Source organism: Haliotis asinina, chromosome 4 (genome assembly GCF_037392515.1).
Source record: "Haliotis asinina isolate JCU_RB_2024 chromosome 4, JCU_Hal_asi_v2, whole genome shotgun sequence".
NCBI classification, from domain to species: Eukaryota; Metazoa; Mollusca; class Gastropoda; order Lepetellida; family Haliotidae; genus Haliotis; species Haliotis asinina.
Window position 1 is genome coordinate 42,254,293 of NC_090283.1, and position 21,165 is coordinate 42,275,457.

The following is a 21,165-nucleotide window of genomic DNA, read 5'->3' on the forward strand; positions in this document are numbered from 1 at the left end:
TGTAAATATGTTTCGTTACAAAAAACGTTTTTATCATTTCAAATGGCATTTCATATGCTTTTTGTGTAGTTTGATATACACATCTGTTGACGCTGTATTTTCTTTCAGAAAGTACATGTGCACCTCCTCAGCGATAACTCCTTTTCACAAAGGGGGTTTCAGTTTCACTTTCTCATATATCCGTGACTGTGTATTAATTCATTAGAAACCTCGACCTGTTGTCACATGTACATGATATATACAAGGGAACGTAAACATAGATGCATACCCCGGAAGTTACGTCAACAGTGCAGAAAATTCCAGGTCCGGGTAGGTATGTCTCTCGCCTCTCATTTTGTCTTCCACGTGTTACTTACAGTACGACATTTCAGGGTCAAAACATGCATGTGCGTGTAAGGGTGCTGCCACTGGTACTTCTACGCCAGCTTATGGGATGTACATCTTATAAAGTATTCTTGACAGGACGTACTTCATAAACATAGTGATATCACTTTGCTGTCATGTCATGTTACACAGAAACCCTTCGGTTGTGCCGACGTTTGTGATACATTTTACAGGCAAGGTTTGGACAGATTTGGCCAGCATGACATCGTGATGACAGTGTGAGACACAAGCTTGTACCTTTACGTTTGTGTATGCGATATGGATCTTATTAATTAGTGTTGGCTGGCAGAAACGCATTCATACGTTATGTTTACGACGAGGCTTGGCGATGATCAGAGACGCAGTAATGTTTACTGTTATGTTGTACATAGAAATCGCTGGACTGTGTCGCCGTGTGTAACAGACCTTGAAAGTAGAGATATTTCCTGCATGACATCATGCTGACTGTATTCAGGAGACACAGGTGGAAAGAGCTGACATGTGTAGTACTGGGCCTAGACTTGTAAAGCTCTTCTTAACGCTCAGATAGTCTTCAGTGCTTTACATTAACTTACGACTATCTTAACGCTATTTTAAGAGCATCAAAAATCTAGTCCCTGGATTTTGACAAGGCTGTCGCAAGAGAGCTTTCTGATAACCACCATCTTGTCCCCAGATTCATGTCCTTCTGGAAAGACGGGTGATCCGCAAGTATAGAGGATATCCTGTTGAGAAGTAAATCAAGTTAAAGGTTTGGCATAACAGTTTTCAAAATATTTTGAGCGATTGCCTTAATTGGAAACAATTGAAATATTATGTTAACTATTTTGAAACATTAAGGAATATAATAAAGTTGTTCAATACTTGTTCAATCTATGAAAATATTCATTGCCTGGTTATAGATTTTTCAAAAACGCTCTGATTAGTATTTTTGATATTAACATTCGTTGTCTTTTCTAGCTGTAAATTCACTACTCCATGAATCATATCTAAAATAAACTTCAAAACTTTGCCATTGAAATTAAATCGAAAACTGGGCCTATTTCTTAATGCATGTTCAGGTCAACTTCAGGTTTTGTCCACAACTTCTTGTTAGAATAGATTTCCCTTGGTTTCTTAAGAGAATGAATGAGTTTAGTTTTACGATGCACTCAGCAGTGTACCAGCTATATGGCGGCGGTCTGTAAATAATCGAGACTCGCAAATCAGGGAGTCTGACCACCCGATACAGTTAGTCACCTCTCACCCTACCATAGTCGCCCTTTTCAGTATTCAGCTGTACTCAACCACTCGTCTGTGTGTTGGTTTTTTCGCTTTTCCTGGCCATCATCAGTCTTAGTATGATGCAGCCCTTATGGCATCTTATGGCGTCATTGAGGTCCATAACAGGCATGAACCTTGCTTTGTCGACACTGTTTCCATGAATCCACGAAAGAGGCATAAACTTTTGTAATCTTATCCTTGGAGTCTGACAAACTGTACACGGGTCTTCACTTTCCACCTTCAGTGTGAGATCTGCTATTGACAGTTGCTGCTTCACAATATTCATCTTGACTGTCATGATTCAGGCTCTTGTTTGAAAGTATCAGTAAGCTGGCCTCTTCTTTCAAACATTCATTGGATGGGCTCTTTTGGCACTGCTCCGGTTGAAAGGAGTATTGTCTTTCTCTTCAATGAGTAACTGTATCCTGCATGAGACTCTTGTGCTTGGTAAGCTGTTTCTGTGTTGTGGTGTCTGAACGTAAACGTTCTGACAGTATGGCTTTGGCCTGGTCGACAAGTTCAGGTACCTCTTCAGGAGACACCTAATAAACTATCTTGAAAGGCACATGTTTCAAGCTGAGGTAACTGAAACGCTCAGATAAAGCGTTTATGACAGGCTGTTTGCTTCCCCACTGGACATTTCATAACCATCAAACAGTTTGGCTTTTTCTTGTTCTGTCGTGTTTGCACATGAGCGATATTTTTGCCATGCTGTTTTACCCAGGTCAACCCTGCTCAATCCTTTTGGCAAGATTGACATAACGTCATCATGGAGCAGTCATATCAAGACTTCGGCTAAGAAAGTGTGCAACAAGAGATGCTTTGAAAGAACCAAATAATGGGAGTCAGGGCCTCCATCTGTCAACAAAACTTCAGTTGGTTTGAGGGAATTATCAGACAATGTTTTTGGAAACTCCATATGTCTCAAAGCTGTGGATGCATCAAAGACATTGTCCTTGACAGAAACAAACACTTGCCCTCTGTAAATGCTTCCATCAGTATGTTCTGTAACATCACGCACCAGAAGTACAGAAGGGATTAACTTGAATCTGAGAAAGGCATGATCAAGAGCCACTGGTGTCTTTCCTTTGAACATCACTACCCGCTTAACTCTGTCACGAGAAGCCAGTGGAGAATCTGGTGCTCTTACACTTACTCCGTGTCTGTCATCCATGCAGTACAACAGAACATCTTTCTGGTGTAAGACTGCAAATTCCTTTTAACATTTCAAGAATGTCATGCAATTATGACTCTCAGCAAAACTCTTGTAGATACTTCTTGACTGAACTTGATGTTAATACTACTATTGTAGTGGTGGTGGGGACCTTGGATCTTTCAGCCAGAACTGAAATCTGATCCATGTTTCTGAGGGAATGTCCACAGATGCCTTCATTTCTTTTCACTTTCTGCATCAAATCTCGTATCGAAACACCAACAGGCAAGTTTCCATGAATGATGTCTCTTCTGTCATCTGCTACAAGGGAACACAACATGTAAAAGTGTTTCAAAGGCATCCCAGAGAAGTTCATCCATCCTTGGTACTGTAACATTATTCTTACGAATCAATCACATGTTAAGCTGCGGATCATCAGACAGCAAAGACTGGTTCATTCCTGCGTCAACAGCTTTCTCAGCCTGGAATCTTGGCCAACTGACAAAATTGCTGCTATGATATTCAATCTTCATACTTCTTGTATGATATATAGAGGTTTGCTTTGCTATTGCGTTGCACTGTATAAGATGTATAGAAACTGTAACCGTGAACAGATGTATACATATATACATATAGAGTGTATACTTGCATTTATATGTAAGCTACTATCAGCGGCACGTATGCATATCTCAGGCTTACCTTACGTCAGATGTGAAGCACTACACTAGATTTAGGGGCACCTTCCATTTACACGACATGCACAAGCAAGGCTTAGTCACGGTGTAGCTAGGCCTGGCGTGACGGTTCTACGGCTTGGCGTAAGCGTGCTATAATTAGAACCAAAGAACTTGGCGGCATTCCTTGACCGATCCATGATGGTCGACATATACAGTGTATATATGACATGCGTGTGTATGTAAGTTGAGATTCGTGAGAGGCGTTAGAAGTTGGTGAATATATGAGACGAGTATTCGGGACTACGTCTTGTCCCTTCTTCAGGTGATAAAAGGGGCAAGACGTAGGCCTTAAACGTCGTGTTATACACTAAAGAAGAAGTTGTGCTCCATATACTGGTCCGATATATCAGGGTGCTGCAAGTGGTATTTCTATGCTTGCTTATGGGATGTAAATCTTGTAAAGTGGACTTGGTAGTGGCATAGCTTTGTTGCTAGGTGTTACTCACGCCTCTCACTTTGTACAATACATATACGGTGGACGTTGTCTCATTGGGACTGAAGAAACTATCCGGTTTAGACAAAGTGCTGGATTGTAGAGCTGATGGTAAATGTACAAGCTACGGATGGGACTGAGATTTTAAGCCGGTGTTGACAACTTACCGGGTTGGACAGATACAACTTTTGACAGCTTCTACTGCATTACTTTTCAATATTTTATGGTCAAAGCATGCATGTACGTGTAAGGGTGCTGCCAGTGGTACACCTCTACGCTTGTTTATGAGATGATGAATTTGTGAAGTAGTCTTGGCTGGGCGTGGTTCATAAACGTGGTGTTATAACTTTGCTGTTATGCTATGTACTCAGAAAGTGCTCTTTGTACAAATATTTCCAGCATGACATCATATTGACTGCGTACAGGAGACAAATGTATGTAATGTATACAATAAGAATAAGGTAGCTTTACTACCTGAGTGCTTTGATGTTGAATGTACATGCATAAATGGGATCTCTCATTGGGGTGAACAGCGTGAGGGTTAAGCATTGTGTTCTCACGATCGAGGAGATGATATGTATAGAATGTGCATGGTGTTGAAACGATGTGTGTTGTGCAGTTCAGCAAGGATAAATACAAAGGGATACAGAGTATGACTTAGCATGTTTATTTACATCACGAAGTAATGGAAATTCTAAGAAGCTTCGCGAAAAGATGAACAGTACTTTATCTAGCGATAATATACATGTTTCGGATGACGTAACTATGTTGACGTCACTACTCCGTTCTCGTCTGCCCCCTCGTTATTAAACTACGCTTGATTACCGATATATGTAGCTACCACGGACTCTCACTACAACTAGAAAAAGACAGATGTAGGAGGGGTCGTCTCGAAAGTAAAACCAGGACAGGTGTAGCAGACGATGGTTGGAGTCGGTCTTGGGGATAGAGATATCAGCTAATATATCATAATCTTTGAGGGGAATTAAAGTGTGGAAGAACGTGGCATATATGTCTTGTCGTATCGATCGTATGCTACCTATGTTTTACTGGACATTTAAAACATTGTTTTTCTGTGGGTATCAGGCATCATACTCTTTTACATATCTCAACATAAACGTTATGAAAGAAAGACACTTAAGATATTAATTTATGAACACTATCCAATATGGCGGAATGCGCACTTCGGCGTTCCTGTAAGTGTATTTTCGAAAACATGACACCCGTTTCTGGGTTCATCGACTACGTTTCAGAATGATCATTACTTTTTATATGAAAACGTAATATGAGTGATGATTAAGATGCTGTTTGTGAAATTCAATAGTCCTAGTAATTATCCGATTTCATATTTCAAAACATACAGCGAATAAGGCTTAAATCGCGACATTTACAATGAAGGTTATTTTAGCCCAATCCCGCCCGCTCCCACGACCAATTAACACAAACACCAAACCTCAGTCCAAAAAAACCGACTCCAAATCCGCCATAGCCGGCCACACCCAAGATAACCCTGATTATGACATCCAATGGAGTAACGTCGATATTCTGAAAATCAACCGAGCAGACGTCAAGATAAAACAAATCCTTGAATCCATGATCACCCACCCCTCAACCCCACCATGAAACGAGACAAAGGCTAGTTCATCTCCCCAGCCTATCACCCCTTAATCAAAGATCACCGCCGGTAATCCACCCACGGCTGCCAGGATTTCCTTTGCGTATTGTAATCACAATTGCATCCTTCAACCTACCTACTATTATCTCACTGTACATCAAACTCACATCACATCACAATCCATCACTCTGTACATCAGCCCAATCTGCTCAGATCACTTCCAGATACCCAGTGTGCATCAGCCTTCGTAATTGTATATACTCCGCAAGCAGCAATGTATGTATCACATGCTTGATAACGGCGTAAGTACATACGCCGAAACGTCGTACTCATCAGAGTAAAATAGAACTTCGTTTTCCTTCATCCTTGCAACTTCTAAAATGCCTCTAAAAAATAGGCAGGTTTTAGCGTTACAAGCCCCTGTTGTTTTATATATTTGTCGACATCGGAAAAAGACGACATAGGTATGTTGATTAACAGGCATCTCCAGTTTCCATGAATTGTACAAAAGGTTAGAATCTAACACTGTTTCTGAAGTACATGTTGGTATTATGGTATTCTTCACTCAGCATGTCAGGTTCTTATGTAAGTAAGAAACAAACAGTACTTTCAAAGAAAAAGACCCTTGAAGATCCGGGGTAGAATAGATCTTCAGCGTCCTGTGCATGTCACAAAAGTTAACTATACTTGTTGTAAGAGACGACTAACGGGATCGGGTGGTCAGGCACGCGGACTTGGTTGACACATCTCACTGGTTCCCCGTTGAGCAGATCCATGTTCCTGTTGTTGATCACTGGACTGGTTGGTCCTGATTCGATTATTTGCAGACCACTGGAGTGTTGCTGATGGCGGCGTAAAACTAAACTCACTCAGACACTCAAAAAATATAAACCGTATATCCTACATGGACGGATATGATACGAAAAAGAATACACGTAAATGATCCAATCAATCACATGAAAGAATGTCTGAACGATACGCAAATTGTACTTTATGATGGTGAAAGTGTAATCGTTGGTATACGGCAACTGTGTATACTCCTGTACAATACTAATGTGTGACATGTCTACCGATGGATTTTGCGAGGCCCTTTTCTTTGATTCAGGGATCGCTTGTACATAAATATGGGGTTGAAGCAACTCAGGATGATAGTGACAATCTGTGTATTGTCATATGTTTATATCGTTTTCATTGCCAGAGAAGAAGCCAGTAATGCCGATAATTATCGTTTCCTTTCTGCGTGATTTTGTGTCAGTCATGGATTCTCGCTGCACATACACTTTGACAACTTCATATAAGCATGTCACATTACCCAGTGTTTAAAACTCCCTAAATTCCACGTAGGCAGCCGGACTGGTAAGTTTACAAAATTACCAGTCCGGACAAAAGCCTGCCTGTCCGGTTTTCAACAAGAAACTAAGAGTGCACATGTTTCGATTGGGTATCGCAACACGAACTGTCCAATCGAAAGTAGTTCAACATAATTTTCAGACTAAATGCACCTTAACACAAACTGACGACAAAAGAACCTGTCTGATAATATGAAATACTTACTGATAGGGATAATAATAGACCCGTTTTGAAATTTCACAGTGCGAGAAAATAGACCGTTCCGCACAGTAGCGCAGACGGAAATTGTAAACGCTGAATCATTCTTATATTGTATCTGTTTTCAATTTGCCTTTTTCACAACGATACTGTCCCATGCGTATTCTGATTGACTGTAGCGTGTTACGAATAGACGAATGCTCTCTTTTGCGCACAGTGTTCGTTTTAACATCCAATATCTTTCGTCTCATTTCACTCATAGGGGGCATAACAGTGATCAGTCGTCATTTAACAGCTAGTGTACCCCTGTTTGTGAGAAGAATGGAGAAGATAGGAACACAATACTGTGGCGGTTGATACTGATGAAGAAGTCTTCTTGTTATGTGATAAGACACATAGTGTAAGGGTATTACAGACCAATAGATATCATATTGGGAAAGCGGGCAATAAGGTATGTCCACATATTTGCAGATGTGGAAGGTTTAACAGCTATTTTACGTTTCTCTGCTCGTAGTCAGGAATGTATGCAGAAATATATTACTTCCAATCAAAATATGATCACATCATGTTAAACTCGTGAAGATCTGGAATGGAATTGGTTTCAAGTAACCCATATTTGTTGAAGGAAGCGACATGTGGGGCCAAGTGGTCAGTTGGTTCGTTGGTTGGTAGATGCTTGTTATCGTATGCCAGCTGTCTAGACTAATGACCATGATACCAATCACAGGATTGTCTGGTTCAGACTCAATTACTAGTATTTATTGAGAGGCATTACACTATGCTAGAAAAATCGAAATGTGTTAAATATCCAGCCCCAGCAAAACACATCCTGATGAACTGGGTAGTTCTATTATAATCACTGATTTACTTATCAGACGACAGCAGTGGCAATATTTTGATTTTTTATCTTCGTTTATAGAGTTTCTCTGAGCATTTGAAGATGGACGGCATTCGTGTGGATGTTGCAGTTATTGGCGCTGGTATCAGTGGTGAGGAAACTGTGTTGAAATTGCATCTAGGACTCTCTGTTAGGGAGATGGTTTACAAGATTTACTCTCTTACAACAATTACACAAATTACAAGCTGAAGGCATCTTAGCAGATGCTGTTAGCAGGAGTCCTTAACGTTTACTCACAAACATTAACACGAACTCTTTTAACATGATCATTGACGATTTCTCCTTCCACCAGGTTGTAACACAATCCTCCTTCCACCAGGTTGTAACACAATCCTCCTTCCACCAGGTTGTAACACAATCCTCCTTCCACCAGGTTGTAACACAATCCTGTAGCAGCACCTGCTGTTAATGATTCCTCATATTGCAAACTGTGGTAAACTTGATATCATATGTTTAGTGGACCCTGTGTATCCAAGTTAACAGTTTTCCTGCTCATGTGAATTCTTATTGTCTTTCTTAAAGGACTGAGTGCTGCCTGTTTACTCAAGAAGAGTGGATTAAGTGTTGCTGTCCTTGAAGCCCGGGACCGTGTCGGAGGACGGTCCTACACAGTCAAGGTACAGGCACGGGTCTGGCTTAGTCTAGTCCCATCAGCTCCCTATCAAAGTCATTGTTAGTTGTAATTGTCTTCATTCTTCTGTGCCTCCTTCAACTCTGAAATGAACTCCAGATCACTCAACACATTGAAGTCAATTTACCCGAATATGCACACACAAGAACAGGTCATCTTTGTTTAGTTATTATCCTTCAACATTTCCTGGAAGGTAGTGTGCACGATGACAGCAATATCTCAAAAATAGCAACATGTGCGATGAAGTATTTTGAAAGGTATTTTACAGCACCCTAACACCAGAGCAGAGAGACAGCAAATGGTAGTTACAGATGGAACAGACACAAGAGCATGTGGCTAGGGCCATGGCATGGTGCAAACCCACCATCGGAAGACTGGTCACACGTCTACGACAGTACTGACAGTACTGTCGATAGGTCAAAGAGTGCTAGGCTGAAGGTCTCTATACCCAATACGAAGACCAGTATTTACGAGTGTTGCGTTTGGGGAACCGATACACCACGTTGACACCATCCAGTCAGCAGACAGTCGGACCAGACGACTCCGCATTCATAGTCTGTATACCGATCGACCTTCCAAGGGCATGACGTTGGCGTGTCAACATCAACATGCCAGACTGGGATGAACCAGCACTGTGCCACACCGGCAGCAGTGAAACTGGCGAAGAGTGAACTTTGGTGACGAAAGCAAGTTCCAGCTCTTCAAGATCTGTCCCTATCTGAACACCTTTGGGAATAACTAGGACGTCTTGAACTTTTGACGAGGAACGCTTTGGCTGCTGCTCTGCTGAAGGAGTGGCGTCGGATCCCTAATGAAGATGTCAGACGACTCAGCTACTCAGTTCGACGTCGGGGTCGGACCTGCATCAGTGCTAAAGGTGGCCACACCTGTCATTGAACAAAATGTGCTGCCCAGAAAGTTGTGAAAATCCCAGTCGACTCTGCATTGGTGATCGAACATTGGACAATGCACCCCAGTGTCATTAATGTGATCTTATATCACGAGCGGCCTATTTTTTGTTCTCGTTGTCATCAAGTACTGAATGATTGATTTTGCAATATAGCATTTAATGTTACCGTATTTAGCTTTAGTCTTTTCTCAGACCAGCAAAATATTTGCTAGCGTTTCTTTTGGACATTAGTTTATTATTAAGTCGTTAACATACGGGCTACCTGGATGTTGCCGTAGGTTATCCACCACTTGTTTTACTGACCGTAATTTCAAAAACCATTGCAATGATGTTATTAACATTGCCAACAAGAAGATACGTTTGTGTGTTTTGTCTATGTGTCGATTAATTACTTTTCATTATAGGTGAAACTCGGGCTTACCTTTTAATCAGGATATATTTTCTATCTGTGATCAATGTTTTGTTGAAGTGGATTGTTTAATTGTAGGACCCAACTCACGGCTGGGTGGATGTGGGCGCGGCCTACGTTGGACCCACCCAGAACAGAGTGTACAGACTCATCAAGGAACTTGGACTACAAGTATACAATGTCAATGAGGATTACAAGACTATCCTGTATACTCATGTTAGTGACATATCTTGAACCCATTTGTTGGCATTAATTATGACTTGTATTTTTACGTCCTAAGTCAGCGAGTCTGACAACCCTTAGTGAGGCTGAAGACAACATCTTATAAATGACAACGATTATTAAGATATTCTCAACATTTCTAGTCTTTTAGGATTTAACGTTTCAATGACCGTAAGAAGAAAACATATCACCTTGACTTTTGCAAAGAGCAAACCAATATTGTGGACATAACGTAAATTTTGAATTTTCTTGAATTAGATACACTGTAAGGAACTGATTTAATGGACAGTCACAAAGATACTACCTCCATGCTTGTGTCATGTGATGTCTGAATATTTTCAGGGTTCCTGGTCAGCCTTTAAGGGAAGAATGCCAAGTCTGAGAAATCCTTTCAGCTACCTTGATTATAATAATGCAATGAGAACCATTGACAAGATGGCTAAACAGGTGCACTGCAACGCAATTGCTTGATGATTTATTATCTATTTTTTACAATTGCCTTCTCAAGAAAAAACGATTGACAAAACCAATACTTCTACTGTTTGGCTACCTTTCCATCTCAAAGTATATCTACATAATATATTTCGAAACCTCTGAATATTCAGAATATTTTGAACTGATGTCCAAATCTTCACAAAGAAGTACCTGAGTACTGCAGCAGTTTTGGTCATTTCATGGAAGACATTCTACTGAGAGTTACCTGCCATTGCATTCCCATTCTCATACTCCTGAGGAGAAGTAATTTTGGGAAAAGTAGCATTCACACAATATCTTACATTGTCAATATACATTGTCTTTTCCAAGCAGTTAATATTTGAGGTGTGTGGAGAACGAGTCGGGTGTGCATCTCATTCTTCTCTAATTCTTCTCTCAGTCAACTGGATGCAGAATTCACAATGCTTCTGAGAATGTTCTTAGTTTTTCACTTAAATTTCCTTAAGAAGGCTTAAGTTTAAGAAACAATCTTAGTTTCTCTCTTAACGCAAACTGCGAAAACATCTTAGCCAAAAAACGGTTACTACAACTTCGAAATTTTGTAAGAAGAAATCATGAGCACTATGGGATCATATGTACCAGTATTATCGGTGCGCGAATGACGTTTCGTTTCCATGACCCGCCATATTGGATAACTAAGAATTTCAGTTGCTTCTTGTCACCCTTTGAAGATCTATGAACATGAACCAGGTGACAATGGAATGAACATAGTAGTGTGCTGGTTGCAGGTGCCCGTCGAAGCTCCCTGGAAGGCAGCCAAGGCGAAGGAGTGGGACTCAATCACTGTACAGGAGTTCATCGACTCTATTTGCTGGACCAGGTATTATATAACTAGTGTGATAGTGTAAGAGGTGTGACGCCATAACGGTTTACAGTTCTGACGTCACAGTATGAATACCACTGTCACAATAGTATCAGACCTTGCTTGACTCATGGAAAGCAGAGAGTCATCACTCTGTAGGCAGATTTTATCAATTTGTTTTGGAGAACAATAAACAGGCTAGCTATTCTCGAAACGTTCGTATCCCTACGAACGTCTTAAGCCCATTCTTAACACATTGGCTACGGTCAAAGTTAAGAATTCTTAGGGCCACGAACGTTTCGAGAATAAGGGCTCAGAATACTAAAGTCGCTTCCGTAAAATACCACTTTGATTATACCCGTGAAGGTTTTAGTATCAAACTCGCTTTCGCTTATTTGACTCCAAATCATTAACTCGTACAATAAAAATGACATTATACAGAAGGCCGTGTAGGATCTTCTATATGCCTCTCATCCTGATGGTGGTTACAATTAGCATTTAGAAAGAGTAAAAATCACTGTTAGAACTAGAGAATGACTTCTTTTTAAAAAGACGATGTTTGCTCTTGCACCTTCTGTTATATTTCAGGGAAGTGAGAGGAATACTCAAGATATTCATCAACGCTATTTTTACATCCGAGGACCATCAGTTGTCCCTTCTATACTTCCTCCAATATATCCACGGTGGTCATGGTTTCAACAGGATATCTCTCATCACTAACGGAGCACAGGTAGAATGTTAATTTCAGTCTGAACTCCACCCACAATGACCTCAATGTCAGTATGATGTAGGTTGAATGTTAGTATCAGTCAGCCCTTAACTCACAGTGACCTAAATGTCAGCATGTTGTCTCTCATAAGTGATGGAACACAGATAGCCTGATACTCTCAGTCTGTACTCCATCCATACAATGGATACAATGTGGATACAGTAGAAACAGGCTGTCCCTAATCAATGATGTACCACGCAATGAATGTTAGTCAAATTCTCGTGAACTATGCAAGATCTGTCGTGCTTACCCCTTGTTTATGTCTTCCAAGGAGAAGAAGATCGTTGGTGGGACCCAGCAGCTGTCTGCGGGGATGAGTGACTGGCTCGGTGCTGATGTTCATCTCAACTCCCCAGTCACCAGCGTCACACAGGATGGTGCAGGAGCAATTGTCCAAACCGTTGATGGGAAAGTCGTCAAGGTCGGTAATTCACACTTGCCACACTGGTGTTATCTTTCTGCATCATGCTCCCTGGATCAATGGTTGAAGCATAAAGCTCTGTAAACCTGACTATTGGTATAAGATGCATCGGAAACACTCACATAAACTGCTTGAGAAATGGTGATAAGGGTACAATGACAAGGAAATGGGCACAAAATGTCACTGTAACTGCATATCACCGATAGTGGTACAAAACCTATCAAAACTGAAATACAGTAGAACCCTAATGTCTCGAACACGGTTGTGTCGAACACATCTCTCAGTCGTTGCCAAATTTCCTTCACTGTACCATTACTCTATGCTGATGGATGTCTCGAACATATCGACGTTGAACTGTTCCCTTGGTCCCAACGTGTTCGACACAACTTGCTTGCACTGTTATTATAAAATACCAAACTGTCTCGGGTGACTTAAGGAGTGTTTTCTCTTCCCCTCAGTGTAAATACGTGATCAGCGCCATGCCACTGCCGCTGATATCCAGAGTGCACTTCACTCCTCCGCTACCTGGTCTCAAGGCCCAGTTGATTCAGCGAGTCCCCATGGGCTCCATCATCAAGACAAACATGTTCTACAGCACCCCATTCTGGAGAGAGCTTGGTGAGCACATGTCACGATATATGGAACTGATAGCTGGTCTGCTGTTATTGATGAGTTTACAGATCCACGTGGAAGAGCTAAATATCTACATGGCATAGCAATGTTTCATCACTCGTGTTTTGATACACATTTAACATGCAATGGAGTGTTTCCAATTAGTTATGTTACGAGTACAAATGTATATGCCACAACATTGCCGCATTTATTTTTAATGATGCATAATGATACAGATCTAAGGGACAAATGAGGTTTTCGTCACTGGTAGTGTTACAAATCTAAATGACACATCAATACTACATTTCTAGTGATATACAACGTTACAGATCAAGGTGGCACAGTAGCGTTTCATTACTAGTGATGTTTGATTTACAGATCTGAGTGGAATGGCTTCGAGTGATACAGGGCCATCTGCTGCATGCTTTGATGACACAAAACCAGACGGCTCCCATGCTTCGATCATGGCCTTCATCCTGGCTGACAAGTGTCGTAGCCTGAGTCAACTTACAAAGGAAGAGAGGTGGGTCAATGTTATGTCAGTCATCTCTATCAAAATAGCCTGCTCCAGGAGAACCACCAGTTTATAACATGGTCAGCATCCATGTCCATCAGTGTGCCATGTCAAATTGTACAATATGTTCGCCGAACTACTACTACTACTGCTACTACTACTACTACTACTACTACTACTACTACTACTACTACTACTACTACTAGAAACTACACAGGTTGTTAAATCCAATGTTCAATCACTTCTGTGGAGGATGAACATTGTGATATTGGGATAATCACCACACGTAAATGATTATATACATGAACAGCATGCAGTTTGTCTTTTAATCTAAAACCTTCTAGCGGTTGTTTACAGTGTATGTCATGGTTTTCTTCAGACATGAGACAGTCTGTTTTGTACTTGCTGGAATAGTATTTCAGTATATACTGGACAAAAATAGTTAGGGATATTTGTAAACTTTGAAATTTTGAATGATGGTGTATTTATTCATTGACATACTGATAAAATATTAGCCATAAAAGTACTAGTATCCCTACATGATTTTGTCCAGTATATTTTATCATGATAATATTGTTATACATCGTTTCAGAAAACAGAAATTGTGCCAGCAGTTTGCAGAACTATTCAAAAGCAAGAAGTTTTTGGAGGTAATGAGTTTGATGTTTGTGAATAGTTTCAGTGAGATATGCAATATCTAGTCATGTTATTTATGCTCTTTAATGTTTCATGCGTACATTCTAGAAAAGAGAAGAATATATTGGGTTCATGCAATTTGACATCAGTCATCTTTAGACTTTTCTTACTGCTCAAAACAATACTTCTTCAGCCTGTGGGATATGTGGAGAAGAACTGGATGGATGATGAATATTCTGGGGGGTGCTACTCGGTCACACTTCCTCCTGGAGTACTGACAGAGTATGGAAGGTAAGCTGTACCACGTTACACTAGTTCCAGAATTCTGGGTGCAGAGGGATGGGGTGGTGGTGTGGGGTGGTGGTGTGGGGTGGGGCATGACATAGTCACATGTCACTCCAGAGTACTAACACAGTGTGGGAAGAAAGTGAAATGATATTACACTTGATAACATATTACACCATCCTCTTGCACAATATGGACGGACGTGAATTAGACTCGTAACACTGTTTCAGTATTCAAGTGGTGCTTTGTCGTTGATGCTACGGACGGGTTGAAGTGTGGATTGTATTCCTTGTGAGATAATGCTGTTTCAGCACAGTAGTGCTTCCTTCACAAAGCGATTACTTCATTGCCCCTCCCAAGGGAGTGGACGCGTATCAAAATGTGGTAGGCAGCTTCATGTTTGCACTTCCCTTGAGTGCTTGTATAGAATGGAACGTACAGGCTTAATGCAGTATGCAGTATTCAAGTCTACAACGACATTAGGTACCTGTCACCATACCTTGCTCTGATATAAACCCTTTGACTGTTGAGTCTGATCATACGAGTGTACATTGCTTTGTCATGCCAACTAAAGATGATTGTCAGATTCATTAGTGTTATTTCAGTCGAGACATATGTTATGCATATGAAGAAATGTTTTCTTCAGGGAGATCAGGAAGCCATACCACCGTGTGTATTTTGCTGGAACAGAAACAGCTACAGAATGGTTGGGATACATGGAGGGAGCAATCCAGGCTGGGGAGAGAGCAGCCAGAGAGGTGGGTGAGACATGTTGATAGGGAGAGGCACTGTTGTAGAAATGGGTGACACCTGCGTTGACACGGGTGACACTAGTGAAGACATGAGAGCTACTGGTGTAGACATGGGTTACACAGGTGTAGACATTGGGGTCACTGGGTGTAGACATCGCGGCAAATGGTAGACATGGGTGACACTGGTGCAGACAGGGAGGTCACTGGTGTAGATGTGGTGACCACCGGTGTAGACATGGGTGTCACTGGTGTAGATGTGGTGACCACTGGTGTAGACATGGGTGACACAAGTGAAGACATGGGGCAACATGGGTTACACAGGTGCACTCAGAGGGGTCACTCGTGTAGACTTTGGGTGACACTGGTGTAGACATGGGTGTCACTGGTATAGATGTGGTGACCACTGGTGTAGACATGGGTGTCACTGGTATAGATGTGGTGACCACTGGTGTAGACATGGGGCAACATGGGTTACACAGGTGCACACAGAGGGGTCACTCGTGTAGACTTTGGGTGACACTGGTGTAGAGATGCAGGTCACTGATGTAGACAGTGGGTGTCAGTGATGTAGACATTCAGGTCACTGGTGTAGACTTGGGTGACACTGATGTAGACATAGGGGTCACTGTTTTAGATGTACGTGGTGACCACTGTCTACATGGTATAGAGATGGTGACCACTGGTGTAGACTTAGGAGACACTGGTGTAGACATGGGTGTCATTAGTGTAGACTTGGGGTGACACTGGTGTAGAGATGCAGGTCACTGATGTAGACAGTGGGTGTCAGTGATGTAGACATTCAGGTCACTGGTGTAGACTTGGGGTGACACTGATGTAGACATAGGGGTCACTGTTGTAGATGTACGTGGTGACCACTGTCTACATGGTGTAGAGATGGTGACCACTGGTGTAGACATGGGTGTCATTAGTGTAGACTTGGGGTGACACTGGTGTAGACTTGCAGGTCACTGGTGTAGACATTGGAGACACTGGTGTATACATGGCTGACACTGATGTAGACATGAGGGTTACTGGTGTAGACATGGGAGACACTGGTGTATACATGGCTGACACTGATGTAGACATGAGGGTGACTGGTGTAGACATGGGTGACACTGGTGTATACATGGCTGACACTGATGTAGACATGAGGGTTACTGGTGTAGACATGGGTGACACTGGTGTAGACATGCAGGTCACTGGTGTAGACATGCGAGACACTAGTGTAGACATGAGGGTTACTGGTGTAGACATGGGTGACACTGGTGTAGACATGGGTGACACTAGTGTAGACATGAGGGTTGCTGGTGTAGACATAGGTGACACTGGTGTATACATGGCTGACACTGATGTAGACATGAGGGTTACTGGTGTAGACATGGGTGACACTGGTGTAGACATGCAGGTCACTGGTGTAGACATGCGAGACACTAGTGTAGACATGAAGGCCACTGGTGTAGACTTGGGTGACACTGGTGTAGACATGCAGGTCACTGGTGTAGACTTGGGGTGACACTGGTGTAGACATGCAGGTCACTAGTGTAGACTTGGGGTGACACTGGTGTAGACATGCAGGTCACTGGTGTAGACTTGGGGTGACACTGGTGTAGACATGCAGGTCACTGGTGTAGACTTGGGGAGACACTGGTGTATACATGTCTGACACTGATGTAGACATGAGGGTTACTGGTGTAGACATGGGTGACACTGGTGTAGACATGAAGGTCACTGGTGTAAACGTGGGTGACACTGGTGTATACATGGGTGACACTGGAGTAGACTTGGGGTCACACTGGTGTAGAGATGCAGGTCACTAGTGTGGACTTGGGTGACACTGGTGTATACATGGGTGACACGGGTGTAGACATGCAGGTCACTGGTGTAAACTTGGGTGACACTGGTGTATACATGGGTGACACTGGTGTAGACATGAGGGTGACTGGTGTAGACTTGGGGTGACACTGGTGTAGACATGCAGGTCACTAGTGTGGCCTTGGGTGACACTAGCGTAGACGCGCGTGACACTGGCGTAGACATGAGGGTGACTTGTGTAGACATGGAGTGACAATGATGTAGACATGAGGGTCACAGGTAAAGGGAAAGGTCAAAGAATCAGAGATTATTGGTACAGACACAAGGTGGGAGGTCACACGAGTAGACATGAAGTGGAGGTCACAGGTGTAGTCATGAAGTGGGAGATCACAGGTGTTGCCGTGGACTGGGAGATCACAGGTGTAACCATGGAGCGGGATGGTAACGGGAGTAGAAATGGAGCGGGGGATCACAAGTGTAGACATGAAGTGGGAGGGTAAAGGGTGTAGACGTGGAGTGTGGAGGGAAGGGGGTAGAGATCACAGGTGTAGACATGGAGTGGGGAATCACATGTGCAGCTGTAGACATCGGGAAGGGGTCACAGGTGTGGACATGGAGTAGGGTCACAGATGTACACATGGTGTGGGAGATCACAAGTGTAGACATTGAGCGGGGGATCATTGGTAAGGACATGGACTGGGAGATAACAGGTGTACACGTGGGATGGGAGATCACAGCTGTAGACATGGAGTGGATGGATGGGCGAGGGGGAATTACAGGTGTAGACATGGGTGGATGTCTGAGGGAGGGGGAATTACAGGTGTTGTCATGAAGTGGGAGCTTACGGATGTATGGGTGATCCCTGTTTAGTGAATCAATCGTGCACACAGTATCCTTGTGTAAATTCAACTTCAGGGATGATAACAGTACATCCACATTCGTTTTAACGGATTACTTGAAGAACCAGTTTGTTATGTGCAGGTGTTGTTTGCTGAGGGAAAGATACAGAAATCAGAGATTATGCAAGATGAACCAGAATCAGAGGACTTCCCTGCCAGGCCCCTCACAACTTCATGGATGGAACGGAACATGCCGTCTGTGACTACCGTGGTTGTCAGCGTAGTGCTGGCTGGCTGTGTTGCTCTAGTGGCAGTCATTCTCCACATGCTGGGGTACTGATATCTTTGTTTAAATCCACACAAAGCAAACAGTCTAGCTATATGTCAGTGAAAGGCAATCAAGTGATTGACATGTTGACATTAACTGTTCTCTTGAGACAAAATGACATCTGTGATGGAGGTCGGTTCTAAGCATGATAAACCTGGTGGATAGACCTTTGTGTGTGATAGGGTTTCCTGGTGACACGCAATCAATCAGCAAATGTTGGGTTCGGGTTATTAATCTGCTTATGCTGTAATAGTCTACCCACACACCCTTAAAACTAATATTTTTGAAGAAATGTTTTCATTGTTCCTTGTTTAACACATCAAAGTGCTTTCATTTATTTATCAATATCCTTTCCATCACCTATTAAGACTAAAAGTGGAAATATTTTCTTAACAATTACCAATAAATACATGTTTTTAAATGTTCAGAGGATTTTCATAAGCGTTTAAGTATTGTATTGTTGTTTTGGCATTTGTTTGAAGTAGGGTGTTTGTAATCAGATGGATCTTGCATTTGCCTAATGTAATCACTTAACATGTCCCTAAGCATTTATGTATTTTATTGTAATTAATCAGCTATATAATTTGTTTACTTTGAATGTTTTGTGAAAATTAACATATAGCTACTTTATATTGACGTGACATTTTTTATTTAATATTCACTAAGTATAACAGTATACATAACATTATATTAATGGACATTTCTGATGCACCTTTTCCACACACATATGCATGGTCTGTAGATATATGAGACATAGTCACTGTACATCTTTGAAGTGGTCACACAAACCTTCATGAGACATAGTCACTGTACATCTTTGAAGTGGTCACACAAATCTTCATATAATTAAGATGTCATTTGTGTGAATTCACATAACTTCAGTATATTCATAGCTGAAAATGTCTTACAAAATCCACAAGAGATGCTCGAGAGTATATCCGTGAACAGATAAGTTGAGTGTTCATTGCCCGCTTGCAGCTAAGGGGAAATAATCACACAATAGCTATACAATAATGATTCAGCTATATTTCTGATGCATAGAACACTCTGGTTTTGAACACAATTTCAAATCTATCTACCTTTGTTCTTTTTCCCAAATTGTTCTTTGTTTTGTTTTGTTTTGTTTTGTTAATTTCTTTAGAGATAGCACAACTATATAGATGATCAACTTCTTTATTCTAACAACTTCGACGTTTCGGTTCTGACACCGTTTTCAAGCATGAAAAATTTGCATGTCCATATAAAGAACTTGATCATCCAAATAGTTGTGTCATCTCTACACTGGCAACTACTAATATACGACTCCAGTTAATTTCTTTTTTCATATTTTGGTTATATTCCACATGTATGTGCACAGTTGTAAGGACCTTGGCAGGTTTCAAGATATTGTTGTTCTAAACTTAAAGATCAAGTTCCATTAGCTTTAGAAATGACATACACATGACATTTGATTGGTGCAGTAGTGCTCTAACAGGTTTTTCAGCCGCTTATTAACGGGATGGCCTGAAAGTCGGGCCAAGAAAAGTCGGCTTACTACTTGTTTAGCAAGCAAATCAGCAATCTCAGACCAAAATTCCCCACTCATCGAATCAAGTTCGACGAATTCGAAGTCCTGTCAACCAAAAACCAGGACAAAAAGGAAACTGCTGGACGCCATCGATATCCGCTGTCACAAACCTTTGATCAATAGAGACCAAGGATACTACATAGCATCGACATATGAAGAACTATTCAAAACATAGACTATCTAAGCATTGTGTCTATTTGTTGTTACTACTTAATCCCACTCGTCATTGGAATCATCACTAGTGCTCTTTGTTATTTTTGTTCCCTACTGGCCTCTTCCAGTTATGCACCACCTGTTTATTCTATCACATGCTGTTATCGATATTAATCCGCTGTTTGTCACAACATGCCATGTATGTGATTCATCTCACAGTTTGGTTGTATTCACATTTAGCTTTGCATCAATGTAAGAAACTGCAACGAAACGTCTCTCAACGTAATAAACAAGAAGCTGTAATCCACAAAGCTGTACGTTTCATTTTTGAGACAAGTCGGACCGGGCCACCGGGTAATACAAAAAAGGGACTGTAGAATATTCAAACGAAATCTGCACATTTGGGAAGATACACTTACTGGCTTCACAAAAGCATGGTTTTATTGAAAATGTGTAGTTAACAATGACATTGGGATTCCTAATGAACCTTTAGGTCTCATATTTTTAAGATATTGATGTTAAAGAGAGGTTGATATTGACGAGTCTTAGTGGTCAAATATGACATGATTATGTATATTAAAAGAAAACACAATTTTATAATATGTTATGAAGGATCAAACAAAGCATACATTCACACACACAAAAACTGTCATGAATTTTATACCACACAAGCTGTTTGGGGAATTGGCTCGCTTGGCAAGAGGTATGACTATACCAACCCAAAACACAACACAACACAACACATGAGTAAAACAAACAAGGAGTTTAATACACAACAGTCACAGGATGATTTTTACATGATAATTCAATAGTACTATGTTGCAATTATATTTATTAATCAGCTTTCAAAGAACATAAACATCATACACAGATTCGTTATACACACGATATTAACCACGATACACATTCAAAAGTATACAACGTAATGTCATTGTTGAATACTCTACACATCAAGCCAGAGGGCGTTTATACAATCTACATAGTACATAGTTACAAAA

General features: G+C 41.4%; 1 protein-coding gene across 4 annotated transcripts; it reads left to right on the forward strand.

Annotated features, from left to right (window-relative positions):
* Positions 1-288: 288 nt before the first annotated feature.
* On the forward strand, positions 289-20,478 carry LOC137281579 (amine oxidase [flavin-containing] B-like). 4 transcript variants are annotated; one of them, XM_067812900.1, is made up of 15 exons: positions 289-313; positions 1,040-1,114; positions 8,032-8,101; positions 8,533-8,627; positions 10,039-10,176; positions 10,525-10,629; positions 11,406-11,497; positions 12,068-12,209; positions 12,520-12,669; positions 13,128-13,287; positions 13,660-13,804; positions 14,388-14,445; positions 14,625-14,722; positions 15,363-15,474; positions 18,262-20,478. In XM_067812900.1, the coding sequence occupies exons 3-15, from the start codon at positions 8,053-8,055 to the stop codon at positions 18,457-18,459; spliced, it is 1,542 nt and encodes a 513-aa protein (XP_067669001.1). In that variant the 5' UTR covers positions 289-313; positions 1,040-1,114; positions 8,032-8,052; the 3' UTR covers positions 18,460-20,478. The 4 variants fall into 4 exon arrangements, with proteins under 4 accessions (XP_067669001.1, XP_067669003.1, XP_067669002.1 ...); XM_067812901.1 differs by having other exon boundaries at positions 297-309; positions 18,262-18,548; XM_067812902.1 differs by lacking the exon at positions 1,040-1,114 and having other exon boundaries at positions 293-313; positions 18,262-18,548.
* Positions 20,479-21,165: the final 687 nt, after the last annotated feature.